Source organism: Argiope bruennichi, chromosome 11 (genome assembly GCF_947563725.1).
Source record: "Argiope bruennichi chromosome 11, qqArgBrue1.1, whole genome shotgun sequence".
Lineage (NCBI taxonomy): Eukaryota > Metazoa > Arthropoda > Arachnida > Araneae > Araneidae > Argiope > Argiope bruennichi.
This window is the reverse complement of record NC_079161.1, coordinates 52,782,460-52,798,072: the sequence shown is the minus strand read 5'-3', so window position 1 is coordinate 52,798,072 and position 15,613 is coordinate 52,782,460. Positions and strand designations below refer to the sequence as shown.

Here is a 15,613-nt window from a genome sequence, read left to right as displayed (position 1 = left end):
ACATTCCAGTAATACAATTCCGATTTTTAAAAAATTACAGTTTATTTAACGTGTGATATTAAGCTTTCTTAAATAAAATGAAGAATTTTAATAACTAGAAACATTTTGATGGTTTATTGTTTGTGGTGTGTGTAATCGAATTTCCACGTGTGTTTAAGTACTGTCAAAAGTGTTTAAATTTTCTACAAATATTAAAAATGTTCTTTTTGAAAAAATAATTATAGTTAATATTTCAATTTATATACCATTAAACCATTTTTTAATTAATATGATGTTAATAAATGTATTATTGTTTTCTGATTGCTGCCCGTTTAATAACCTTCAGTGATATTTGTATTGTCCCTGAAATATAGCACAAAAGATTTGTTCAAGCACCAATCAGAAATTGAAATTGAAAGTCAATAGACTTGTCATTTTGTAGCTTTGCAAATTTTTGAGATAAAGGCGTGAAATGTTTGTGCGTGTATAAACGTAAGAGAAAATTTTACTTAACTGCATTTTTATACAATGGGGGGGGGATTACATATTTTTTTTTTTTCTTTTTTCATTAACATTTTCCATAGAATTCAAAATATATTCACAAAATTTGCTATTTTATGTGAATGAACTCTGTAATTGGTAGTATAAATCTGTGTTCAATATTTAAGGAAATAAACATTTTTTGACATTTTTGGAATATTCTATCCACTTAAAATATCCCAGAGACTTTTATTTGTATAAAAATAAAATGATTTATATGTTTATATAAGTAAAGAGTACAATTAAAATTTTAAAAAATAATTAAGTAAAATTTAAAAAGAAAACGATTTTTTATTAAAGGAATAACGCGAGACATTTCAGAGGCAAATAGCTGATTTAAGAAATGAAAGAATAACTCTATTATTAAATTCTGCTTTTAAGAACTAAAATAATAAGTGAAATAGTACAAGTTAAATAAAAGTATGTAGAAATACATATAAATTGATAAAAACATTGAATAAATATAATTTTAAACAAATAAACGTAACATTTTTGTAGAATGCATAAATTAAAAATAATCTTCTCATATCTATAATTATGGAAAAGCCTATAAAAAAAGAACACGTGCTAATATTTTTATAATTGTTTTCAAGCAGGAAAATTAATCAAAGTATAATAAATAATCAAGCTAATTTGTTTAGTTATATTTTAATTTACTAATTATAATAAAATCAAAAACATTTACATTTAAGACGATGTGATGAATGTTTATTGTTGAATTATAATAATAGTTTTAAATATTTTTGTGTTATTCAGAAATTAAATTTTTGTTGGTTCTTAGAATTTCTCTATTTACTATGCATTTTATCCGTAAATTAAAATTATTTGTGAATTCCTGAGGGAAATTAGACATGACATTCATTTTCAATTTCTTGCATTACACTTTAGAAATTTTTATACATTTAAAGTATATAATTTTATGTTTTTTATTTCTGTGTGTCATTTTATTTCAAACAGTTTTTCATTTAATATTTATATAATTTTTTTTTTAATTTGTGGAGTTAAATAATCAAATAGAAATTATAAAAACAGAAATATTTTCATATAAACACATGTATCATGATTCAAAAATACAAAATCCCTTTTCAGAATTTTATAAATGAATGCACGGCAGAAAGAATTAAAGACTTATTCTTATTTTAATAAAATATTTGATGAATTACAAAAATATATTAAAAACAAAAAATATAAATATGTATGCAGTTTTTTGCATGTAGAAATGTTCTTATTTTGCTTCTATATGAATATAATACATGCTAATGGATAAAAATATGCATATTAAAAATGTTTCTAATTATCACTAATGCTAGATATTTAACATTTTTTTTTTAAATTTACAGATTTAATTATAAAGTCTTATTTTGAATAATGAAATATTCCAAAACTATAATGAAATTTCTATATTCATTAATATTATATTTTTTGTTGCTGTTGTTGTTGTTAAAGAAATCTTGAAGTATAAATAATAAAATCAGGATTAGGAAAAATGATTTGACTACCAAGATTGTCCAACAATATTGCATTTAAAATCTAATAAAAATATTTAATTAAAGGAAATACATGGTTTATGAATAATTTTATTATTTTAAATTCTAGAAACTTTCAAATATAATTATTTCATCATAAAAAATAACCTTTAAGAATAAACCAAATAATAACTTTTTTTTAAATTGTATTTCAATATACAGAAAGATTTGCAGTAAAAAAAACATGTTTTTTTTTATTAAAGTGTAAAAAATACTATTAAATTAACATTTAAATGTTAATTTGTTTATTTATTAGTCTAATTATCTAGATCAGTGATCGAATATTTTATGGTACAATTATTTTTAAATTAATTTCGACATAATTCATCACACATTTGCATTGATACAAAATTAAATTAATACATAATGCATATTTATTAATACAAATAAAATAATCATCAATTTAATTGCATTCTTGTTGAATTTAAAATATGTTATACAAATAATCTGCCATTTATTTTTTATCATAACTACAAGTGACTTATTTACAATTAAAATACTTGTAATTTAATTTAATACATTATATATATATTTATTAATATAGATAAAATTACCATTAATATAACTCTGTTCTTGTTGTAGTTAAAATCCATTATACGATTAACCAGCGATTGATTTTTTTAATCATAATTACGAAAAATTTATTTACTATCAAAATATTCTTTAAACACAATTAGTTAAAAAAATAACTTCAGTTTAGCAAAATCTTATAATTCCGAAGCTAAATTGTAGTTTGAAATAAAAAAAAATGATTTCAAACTAAACATATTTCATAATAACAGATCTCAAAACATGTGAAAGCTGATTTTACGATAAAAGGTCTCAGTATATGAAGAAACTTATTATTTTCTTATCCATTAATAAACAATGAGCTGTACGCAACAACCAAACTTTCTTTAGTTTAACATTTTTTTTTTTTTTTTTTTTTTAGTTTCGAAGCTGAATCGTAACTATAAATATAAAAAGTTTCAAACTAATTTCATAATAACAGATCTCAAAATATAAAAAAGTTTAATTTATGCTAAAGGTCTCAATATATGAAGAAACTTATCATTTCCACTATTTTTTATACATTAATAAACAATGTTCAGCTGTACACAATAACCAAACCTGTACATACTTTCCATTTTTACGTAGTTGAAAATACTTCTTTACTATTTATGCTCACATGTTGGACATTCACCGAATCGATTCTTTTATATTTTTCTCCCCGCAGTCAAACTGTGGACCTCCCCGGAACTTCTGCGCATGCCCAATCCGCCACCAGAGGGTACTCCGAAAGGGGACGTCTACGCTTTCGCAATCATAGCACACGAGATAGTCATCCGAAAAGGAGTTTTCTACCTGGCGGGACTCCAACTAACCCCTAAAGGTAAAAATCCCCACGCGTCTGTAAACATGTGCCGGTTCGCAGCGCTGAATGGACTCTTTTCTTACGCTGGAGTAAGTAATAGTTTGAAGTTATGAGGATCGGACAGTGAGTTGCGTCAGGCGGGGGTGGTGCTAAAAAAGCACGTGCGGTATGGCTGTAGCTGGGGTGCAACCGGACCCCACGCCTTACCGACGCATGCAATTGTGTCTCTTGGACTGTATACACTGTGAGAAAATGATCGAATCGGTGAGAAATGAGAGTAAGTGATCAGTTTATATGATTTCATTATTCTCTCAGTAGATGTAGTGAGAAATGAATGAAATGAGCAATTTTAGAGTGAATAAAATGAACTGTACAGTTATAGATAAATTGAAACACATTTTTTGTTTCAATTTATAAAATATTTTATATAAAAAATTAGATAATATTATTCTATATTGGTATTAGAAACGAATGAAATGAACAATTCTTGAGTGAATTAAATGAGTTGAGCAGTTGTAGAGAAATTGAAACGAAAGCGATCTACAAAAAATTGCGCAAGTATAGAGAAATTGAAACAAAATCAATTTAAAAAATATTTTATAGAAAAATTAGATAATATTATTCTATATTGATATTCGAAATGAATGAAATGACCAATTCTTGAGAAAATTAAATGAGTTGCACAATTGTAGAGAAATAGCAGTAAAAGCAAATCTATAAAAATTGCACAATTGTAGAGAAAATGAAACAAAAGCAATTTATAAAATATTTTATAGAAAAAATGTTAATAATATAATTCGATATTGTCTGAAAAGATTTTCTCACCATAGTGACCTGAAACCGGGTGGTTTTACCATATAAATAACCTATAGTAATATTCTTGATAAGACTAAAAAAATATTACATTTAATAAACAGTTAGTAATATCTTTTATGGGGTATTCCAAGAAGCGTTTTTTTTTCTAAAAAAATGAAAGTAATATAATTCATTTAAAGATATTTTTTTAGCGTAATGATTTAAAAAATATGTTTTTAACATTTTTTATCAAAATATAACTTTCACAGTATACTTAACAAGGAAAAATTCTCTCGAAAAGATAACGCTATTCTTTATGGGGTAATCAATAATTTTTATTTTATTAAAACGTTTTATGCTATATAATTCAAAACTTTCTGCGGAGAGTTTCTTAAATGTTTAGTTAGGACGGAGTATTTTCTCTATATCACCTGACGGACAAAAATAATTTTTATAAACAAAGTTTTCTTCAAATATATTCTAACATTTTTTTTTTTTATTTTATAGAAAATTATGTACAATGCAATTTAATATTTCTAATAAGGATTTCTTTCATGTTGTTTTAAAATGCAGCAGTTTCTAGATATCACTTTGTGGGTGAGATTGCTCTTTCTAAATATTGTATTCTTGAAAGGATAATTTGTGACTATTACTTTATGAAAAAGATGTAAGAAATTTTATTCAAAACATTCTGAAAATAATTTTTTACCATGATGGCATATTATTGATTTGCTACTTGTCGTAAATATATAAATGTCTTCTTGATAGGCAAGTATGATAAGGGAAACTGAATACGCATTGATGTTCATGTAAGAGTTACTTATAACTATGATTTCATGAAAATGGCTTTTAAATTATAGTAGAAAAAGTTTTGAAAATAATTTTTTTCAGAATGAGTATTTAGAGTGTGGGGATTTTCACGCGGTAATCTATATTAACGGGGTAATCCACAATATTATTATTTAGTGGAAAAGATGTAAAAAAACTAGTCTTCAAAAGAATCTGCAAATAATTTCTTCATTTAATGAATTAAGTTTGGAAGTTTTAGCGAAGTAAGCGGAATCGAATTATTGACGGCTGAAATCGCACTTTCCATAACAGTATTCTTGAAGTACTATATTCTTTATGGGATAACCTATAAAAGTAATCTTTGTTGCATTTATAATAAAAGATTATCAACATTAAATAAAACATTAAGTAAAAGGAATATCTAAAATTCTATTGGTATGAAAAAATTTAATATCGAAATGTATTTTCAATGTGTTATTTTGAAGGGTAAGAAATGTAAAATAACACAATTTCCCGCTTTATATTTATTTTTGATGAATAAAATCTTAAAAATGTATTTGTAAGATTACGCTTTCAAAAGAAATGCTTGTAGTATTAAATGGATTTAAGATGCCAAGATGATGCGGTTCCTGAAGTTTTCACTGTGAATAAATTTTTTTACAAGATAAAAAGTAATCTTTTTAACTGCTTATAAAATTTTTTTATATACAGTAAAAAATATAATTGTTTTAAAAAGTATAAAAATTATTATTTTTATTCTAATAAAATATTTATTAATCTCAAGCTTATTTTAAATGACTTGATTGAATATATTATATTGTTTAAAGAGTCTTATTATTTATGTACATATAAAAATAAATCTCTCTTAAGCAGCAAAAAAATCGTCGTTTTTGATAGAGCTTTTGAAATATAGTAAGTCCATTATATAAAAATATTTAAATTTAATTCTTTAAAGAGAGAACAAAATTCTGATATTCGTGTTTTTAATGAAATGGCTTTGACCAATATCTGAGGCTGTAAAAGAAGTATATTCCTGGCTTACTGTAAAGAATACATTTTCAAAACTTATCAACTTTTGAAGTATTGAAGTGCATTGTACGTAGCATTTTTTCAATCTTTATATTGTACCAAATGCTATTAGTATTTCTTTTTATGAGGTTTTTTTTCAGTAACTTCTTCTTTATCATCTTCATTACTGACTGTACTGCCGTTATTGTATTTTATATTTAAGTAATATTTAGAAATCGCATTTTCTTAATCACTATAAAGATAATTTGGAAACTAAATGCCTTTTTTCAAAGTTTACATTTTCCATGGAAGCTCGCTTACTTGATTCCTACTTCCGACAGGTGGGAAATAATAAAATGGCAGCAAATAAATTTGAATAAAATAATGTTTTCCGAAAAAAATTCGTGGTAAAAATATTACTTTCCATCCAATTAAGAATAAATGACATGTAAATGTTGCTCAATTTGTTGTAAAAAATTTCGTTTAATATGAATCTTTGTTCTTCATATATAGTTGTGAATACACTAATGCATTTTTATCTTATACTGAATCACGGATACTGTGATGTGTATTTAGTGGGAGTTATGTAAAAAAATCACGTTTTGGAGAAGTATCCCTGATTTCACGTTTGCAATGAGGGATATTTTATATACTTTATGATCAAAATAACTCGTTCTATTTTTTCCTCATATATGTAATTATATTTTAAAATCTAATTTAAACTTCATTAGTTTTATGATTTTTAGCTTAATTTAGCCCATATTAAGGTGTATGTACACACTTGGAACTTCGAAAATCGTTCAAAATATCGAATATTTTTTTTATTGCTTAATAATGTTCTCTGTTTCTGTAGCTTTCAAACGATACCAAGATGTTGCCAATATTCCAAATATTTCTCGAATTATAATTATTTTTCTTGAGGTACTTTCATTGAAAACTCTAGTTACGGTGTTTTTAAAACTCATTTTAGGAAGAATGATATTTTTCCACTATGTTGCTTCATTCAAACAATCATAAGTCAACAAGAAATGAGCCAAATACAATTATTTATATATCAAAATAATCTGTATGAAATAGCGGATGTTTTGTGCCTCAATCAAAGTTATATTTATGGAAATAAATTTTTAATAGCTGTTTAAAAGTTAAAATTGCAGAAAAAATCTCGCTTTTTCTATTCATCGTTGATAAAAAAATTGTAAAAAAAAAAAAAAAAATATATATATATATATATATATTTTTATAACTTGATTGAGGCAGAGAACATGAAGACAAATATTAGGCATAATTTTCAGCTAGAATTGTGTGTCTGTACAAATTAGAATTTAAGATATCATTTTTCAAGAAATAGGCTAATTTGCTCATTAAATATTATTTAATTAATTAATAATGAGTGTAATATGGTTTTTCTCACTGAAATGAGTTTAAACATATGTTAATAACCTACTGGAAAAAAACTGGACTTTTAAAGACAAAATTTAAAAAAAAAAAAACTTCAAGTGTGTACGTACACCTTAAATTCCTTCTAAAGTCTTCGCTTACTTCCCGATCCAATTCCACCTTTTTTTTATTAATTAATTCAACACGAGTACTAAATTTTTTTTAGTCGACAAGTTCCCACACTCCGAGTGAAGGGATAAAAAATTGTCTATCTAAGCGAATTCTTTTTAAAAGATTCCTATAATTCCCTTACCTAAATCGACTTCTGTAAAAAAATCCTTATCAAAATCTCATTGTTCCAATAAGTAGGGGAAAATATTTTCTCCCTTTTTTAAGTTTTTTACCTCTTTTCGCTCTTTTGTAGTTCTTTGTTGATGTGCTCGTTGCTGCTGCTTCAAAACTATGTTTATATATATATATATATCAAAAGGAAATTTGGATATTGCTATATGAAAGGATTTACGAATCACGAATTTTAATTTGTGATCCATGCCTTATAATACTAGTTAATATTATGATAAAATGAGCGAATCAGTCAGAAAAGGTGCAGAGGTTATCAGTTAATCAATATTGCGATTCTCCTTTTCAAGGAATATAGAAAATCTCGTTTAGCAAAATAGTCCTTATAGTTGTTTTTTATATAATTAATAATTAATGATATCAAAATGAATAATTGTTAGTTTAGAATTAATAATTAAATTGGTTTACATTTGACATTTTTGATTTTAGAATTTTTTTAAAAAAGTAAAAACGAAAATTTCAGTATTTTTAGGATATTTCATTAAATTATTTCTAAAAAAACATGGCTTGCTATCCGTGCAAGCTTATTTTGTTGAAATAATACATGTGTAAATTTTCAACGTATTAAATTCATACTATTTCAACTAAAATTTTTATTTTATTAAATATTTTATAATAATTTTCTTCCTTTTAATAATTTTGTGAATCACATTTTTATTTGTGAAAGATTTCTATCAAAAGTAAAAAGGACAAAATTCCATAATTTTTATAAATTTAACTAAATTATAATTAACATGGTTTGATATCCGTGTGAACTTATTTTGATGAAAAAATTCATGTGTCGATCTATAAATTATTAAATTTATAATATTTTAAATAAAAGTTTTTTTGATATTTTATTGAAAGAATGCTTATGTCAGTTTATAACATATTAAATATATAATATTTTTGATTAAAAAAAATTGTGAAATTAAATATTTTTATAATAATGTTCTTGCTTTTAATAATTAAGTGAATCAAAATTATCATCAGATTATTTAAAGCTTTAATCTATACTGCATTATTTTCAAAACTCTCATTATCTTTCCATTTTTTTTCAATTTATTGTACGAAATTACTTTTAACATTTTATATAAGGAGATTGCTTCAGTAAAATGCATATTGAAATTTCTTTTATCCAAACACTCTCAAAAATATTCAAATTCTAAGATCCTTTATTATAAAAAATATTGTTTCCGACTTCTTTCAAAATTTGCTCTTGATTTAACCCTTTCTAGGGCCGTGGGAAGTATGCTTCCCATCAAATTTATCAATCTTTATAGGAAATTATGTAGGTTGTCATAAGTTCTGACAAATTGTTTTAATAAGTCAGATGTCAGATTTTAATGTCTTAATTTATTACTTAATTATTAGTTAACCAAATGAATTAATGAATCAAATTAAATTTAACTAATAAGCTAAATGAATCCTTTTTCTTATTCTAATTTCAAGCCTAAAAATATTTTAAAATAATATGACTATAAAAAAATGGCCCTTTAAAGGATTAAGCCCAAATTTTGTAATAATTTTACAGTTTGAAATTTTTTAACTTTTTCTATTAGCTGAAAGCTGTAGAAATTTGTAAAATTTACATAAATAAGAAATCAGATTTCATATTATAATTTCAGAGACGTTATTTTAAATTTCTAATTTTTTATATTTTTTTCATCTTTCTTCGTGCATGAAGCGCCACATCTAATTATCGATTCAAAGTTTAAACTGAACTTTTCGTTTTATCTGAATTCTAATAATTAATCATCGCAAAGTTACCATCATTTACCAATCATTAACCATCTTAATAATAATTCTGTAAAACTCGAAAAAAAATTGATATACTGCTAAATCATCAGTAATTTTACAGACCATGAACTTGAAATAAATCAGTGGAGTTGTGTTCCCAGAAAATTCTCGCATACAGACCAATAAAGTCGCATTACCTAAGAATTCCTTGCATGGCATTGGCGTACAACAGTTACGACATATTGACGTTTGGCGCGAATTTTGGATTTTTACCGAATCAATGGTCTCCTCTTTGGCGAGTTTGTTTGGTGATCAATTCCTGGCCTGCATTAATAGTACCCAAAAATCAAATTTGTGTTTAGACACGTATTTCTTAACCATTTGAAACTAAAATTTGATGCAACACTGCACTTGTAGTCACAAAATCCCATACCAAATTTGGTGTATTTAATTCACTGATGTTTTTGAATTATAGCTCTAACATATTTCTTAAATTACAGACAGATAGATCATCAACCTTTTTTGGTTCTGTCTCAAATTTTGACAGGTAACTGTTATTTTAGATGTTAAATCTGTGTACCGAATCTTGCCTATTTGGGTATTTTCATTTTATAATTATTGTTTTAATTTATATTCTAACAGCCGGACAAATGGACTTCCTCTGAAAAGACTTTACTGAAATCTTTTTATCAAAAATCTGTAAATTTGTTGTAAAAATCGTATACAAAATTCCATCCATTTATTTAAAATCGGTTTTTAGTCATATTTGTCATAGACCGATAGACAGGCGGACATTTTCAAAAAATGTGGTTTTTCGAACTCAGGAAGCTCTAAAACTGCGGGTTCCAATTTTTTGCCGATTACTATACTTTTTCTATACTACGTATATGAGAAATTAAAAAATATACTTTCCAGCAATTTTATCATTATTTGTGTGTACATTAATGATATTTAAGCATATTTCTTTCTAAACATAAATAATTTAAGCCTATAATTTAGCATTCCGAGCATGCGAATGAGAAGCCATTGTAAAATTGCCAGTTTTTAACTTCTCAAATGCTGAATGATATGATATTTTCCCTGTAAAAATAGGTGACGCCATAATTGGTGAGAGACAGTAATTCTTTTGTCACAGTTTCCGAGCTTAATGCCATCGCTACTAACAATTAGATCACTCTGAAAATCAAAGCAGGTCGAGATAACTCATTTTTGCTTATATAACGTAAATGTAAATTATGAAATGAATGAATTGAGTAGTTACGAATTTGCAATATTATTTCCCAAAGCAGCTTGTCTCATTGTAAGGAAGAATTGATTACAGAAATCTGAATAAGCCATGACCTTGGTGAAAAGCTTGTCAAGACTTGGTTATAAGGTTAGAGACAAAAATAAAATTTCTTTGATGTATAGGAATTAAGACAACATTTCAAATAATACGCAATACCCTGATTTGATGCCTTCATTGCTATCCTTCAGATCACTCTGAATATCAAAGCAGGATAACATAACTTATAAGATAAGATAACCCATTTTTGTCTATATAATGTTAATCTAAGTAATGAAATGAATTAGTCAAATGCATGAATGAAATGCTATTACAAATTTGTATTATTGCTTCTCAAAATAGTTAGTCTCACTGCAAAAAAGAATGCATTACTAATAGCTCAATACGCTCTCACCTTGGTGAAAAGTTTGTCAATCCTGTGGCGACATGGTGATGAATTTGGCGACAGAAATAATAATTTCTCTGAATTATAAGAATTAAAGAAATGTCTCTATTAGGAACTGAATTTCTCAGATCCTTCAAGATACTTTGGCGTTCTCTTACGGATAATATAAAAACCTGAGAGAGCTTAAAACGAATCAGTTGAGTGAATTCTCTCTTTTGCGTGTTATTACAGGAACGAGTTATCTCGTTGTTTTCTGCTGGACGTTAATGCGCTGTTATTTAATTAGTGAATTATAGCTTACATGAATGCTATTCCTTTCTGTAAGTGCTGTTTTCGTGTAGTTTTATGCTTTGAATTGCTACCTGCGTTTCGTGCTTTCGAAAGGAATAAAGTTTCATTATCCGTTATTGAATTAGTTAGTCTACTCTATATCCATCGAGTGAATTTTCTGTAATATAATGCTAATTTGCAACGTTTCAGTATAATTTTAGCCAAAAATATTTCATGAATTATTTTTATCATATATTAAGGAGGCTGTCAGAGGCAATGTAATCTTATAAGCCAACACTTATTCTCTTAAACACTAGAACGTCCGAGATTTCTATTACCCTTAATCGGTATCGTTTCGACACCACGATATAAAATATATGAAATAATTGTAATAACTAAATAATTGTAGGACTACTTTTCAGTAGGGTTTAGTTTTAAGACTTTTTAATACTATTTCATGTAATTATCACATATTATCACACTTTATATCATAAAAAAACTGTAACAAAACAAATTACTCACTTTCACGCAGTCTTATGGCTTATGCTTGAATCTAAATTAGAACAAGACAGCTCACCACCATCCGATTCATTCTCAGAAAGCTTTCTCAACAAATTAGAAATTTCATCAGGGCTTAGACCTTTTCTACGAGCGATCTTTTCAGGGTGTCTGCTCTGCACAAGGTTCGAAAATCGAATGATTTTTTTATGAGCAGATAAGCAAATGATGCGCATCGAAACAATTAAACACAACAATTTTAGAATAACTGATTCGTTTCCACTGTGAATCCATTGATATTGCATTCAGAAGGCCAAGGTGGCCTGGTGGTCAGGTCTCGGCTTCGGAACCGAAGGGTTTCAGGTTCGTGTCCCGATTCCATTGGAGAACCATCGTGTAAGGGGGCCTGTTGCACGTTAAATTTGTCATACCGAAACGTGCTCCCGCTGGTGTGGCGTGGTGTAGAGAGGGAGTGCCAACTCAGGTGCCGTCCGCGTCATCTAACCGTGGATCAAAATTACGAGGTCCGTCCCAAAATAGCCCTAGTGTTGCTTTAAACGGGACGTTAAGATAACTAAACTAAACATTGCATTCGGGGTCAAACAAATGTGCGATAGTACTTTGGTAAATTTGTTTTACTTAGTGAACTATCGTTTGTTGAATGACAGCTATTTATAATGATAAATTGCCTTGGTATCGAAACGACACCAGCGGACTTTCTAGTATATTTAGTTGTAAAATCTCTCATAATCAATCTAGAACCACAAACATTTTCTGTATAATCACCATGGAAAATGATTAAAAGTCATGAAAAATTTTCAAATTCCCTGCTAAAATGCGGAAAGGAGAACACACTAAACAGGCTCCGGTGTCCAATCGACGCCGACGGACGTTCAGTGTTAAATTCTTTCAAACCACACTGATTTAGAGACCTCATGAATTGAAATATTTTTGTATTGTAAGTTCATAAATCCGGTCTGCATTTTTTCAAACCTTTGAAAATATGACTTCAGTTTTAAAATGAAATGCAGACAAATTCTGAAAACTGAGCTTCACTTTGATAAAAGATAAATACCAGTGTACACAGACATGTCATTTCTTTATATTTCGATTCCAAATCTTTTATTCAAGAGAGTATTAATTCTTTCAAGAATAAAAAAGTAACCTTTATTATATTTTACGTATCCCGATCATTTCTCTTCACTAAGTTATTTTCTTTGTGTCTGGATAATAATGGAACGGATTTTTCTGATTTAATTGGCATGTACTTTCCACTTTAGTTTCGAAGTTATTAGAAATTCTTCTCCGAAACTTAAGTGGGCGAAATTTAAATTCTGTTATGAAGCTAATATGTTCATTCGTTTTATCATTCATATTATTCTATAAATAATTTTGAACTTAAATCAAACTTTTATTAGAAATACAGTACCAGCTTTTTTACTTTATCGTATACATAATACAGTAATAAAAAATATAGTAATTGTCCAAAAATTCGAAATTGACATTTTGACGAATCGCTACGTTTTCGAATACATTCCCAAAGTTCGAAAAATACATTTTTGGGAAAATGTCTGTCTGTGACAAAGATAATTCAAAAACACTTTGAACTAGATGGATGACATTTTGTATAGAGATTTTACACCAAATTTGTAGATTGCTGTCAGATTTTGGGCAAAATTCGTTCAGCGAAACTCTCTCTGTCCGGTTGTTAGAATATAAGATAACTGCAAAGCAAAGAGAGTTAGATGTGTAAAATTCGGTACACGAATTTAATATCTATAGTGTCGATACCTGTCAAATTTTGAGCCGAATCCAACAGGGGGTTGACCGTCTGTCAGTCTGTACTTTCTGATACACATAAACGCGATAATTCAAAAATACATTGACTTAAATATTTTAAATTAGGTAAGGGAATTTGTGACTACAAGGGTTTGTAGTCACAAATTTTGGTTTCAGTCGCTCAAATCAAATCAAATTTTGGTTTCAATCGCTTAAGAATTTGATATTCAGATATTATTAACCTTATGCCAAGTATTGATCGCCACAAAATTTGCCAAGGATGACACGATAGATTCAGTAAAAATGCTAAATTCAAAACTCTCTCTGGCATAACAAATTTTATTAGAGAGTATTCTAGAACGTTTTGGGAAGATCGTTCACGCTGGTTTATATTTGTCATTTTTAAAACAGATTTGAAAGGCTAAAAAAAAAGAAGATTTGTTTTAAAATATATATATAGAAAGAAGATCGAGCAGTTAACTATCTGTTTCATATAGTTACAAATTTGGACTCCTTGCGCAGTAAATCTCTTGAAGTAAGATTACAGATAGTTTTAATGGATGTTGAATGGCTATTTACCCAGTTTGTTTTATGAATGGACGATAAATTTCGATATCATTTGTTGAATTCCAAGTAAAAATAAAGGTACCAGAATATTCCAGAATCTTGGCGATAGCCATCTTGGAACTTGATTTTCAACCATATGTAATATTATTTTCTTTTTTCTCATATAAACAACGATTATATTAAATATAATCTTTTTCCTTAGTTTTCAAAAATAGAAAATTACAATATAAAAAAAAAATTAAATCAATTCCTGCTTTCGCAAGAACTGAACTCGCATTCTTCACCTTCACGGGAAACATGCTGAAATCCTTGCGTTTTACCGATTGAGCTACTGCCTGTTGATTTCAATTTTCATTGCAAACTGCTAAAACTCTATTTTAAGTATTAAAAATTAATTAAATTTAATAATTAATGGATTAATATTTGAAAAAACAGTATTAATATCAAGTGTCATCCACTACAAATTTAAAAAATGTATTTGAACTTGAGTGGATGAATAAAAAGTATTTTATTAACAATTGAAAATTTGAACAAGATGTATAAATATATATAGGGAGAGTGTGAACTAATAATTGAAATTGAAAAAAAAAAAAAAAACCCTGCAATGAAATATTTGATGTGAAAAATGAAAATGTTTTGAATTTAATTGTGACAATAAAACATTTCGTTGAAAATCAAGCTAAAAAATATTTTTAGAGGACTCTTAAAATTGAGATATTTTGCGTTATTATTAAATTAGACCATTAAAAAACGTTTTATTTTTTAATTTTTGAAAAGGGGTAAAAATATTTTTAGTGCATAAATATTATCCAGAATAATATGGATGTACTGAAAATTTCACTTAATTTCAGATTAAATGAGATTTCAAGGTGCACATTCCAGCCTTAAAAATACATTTGTAGTATATTTGACAGCTGTAGGTCGAACGACCTGTCTTGTAGCGTGACACCCACATTTTCTCCTTTATTATTATTAGTAGAGATAAGGATTTTGCGTGGGATAGTTTTTCTTTTATAAGTGCAATATTAAAAATTCCATTTTTCAACAGATTTTACTAGCAATTTTTACTATGAATTATTACAATATTTATTGCATTGTCTTTAGCAGTTTAAATTAAGATAAATTAATATTCTAAAGACATTTACTGCTTTTTCATTTTGAACAAGCTTCTTTGCTAATTCAAGAGCGTTCAGATGAATTTCCATTTATATTAAACACAATCATCTAAAAAATATGTATAAATCGTAAATTCCATGCATGAATTTATTTTTTAACTCGAAATAAACATCTTTTCGTTGAGGAGCTATAATTATTATCAAGATATTGAGTTCAATATACTAATTACCGTAAATCAAACTTTTCTGAGGGAACTAATAAAAAAA

At 26.9% G+C, this 15,613-nt stretch overlaps 1 protein-coding gene across 3 annotated transcripts in view; it reads left to right on the top strand.

Moving 5' to 3' along the window:
- The window catches only part of LOC129957238 (atrial natriuretic peptide receptor 1-like), a 1,107,058-nt gene that overhangs the window by 925,176 nt on the left and 166,269 nt on the right, over positions 1-15,613 (top strand). For all 3 annotated transcript variants that reach the window (XM_056069479.1, XM_056069482.1, XM_056069480.1), the window contains exon 14: positions 3,262-3,417. In XM_056069479.1, coding sequence (XP_055925454.1) covers positions 3,262-3,417 — 156 coding nt within the window. The remainder of the gene's footprint in view (positions 1-3,261; positions 3,418-15,613) is intronic.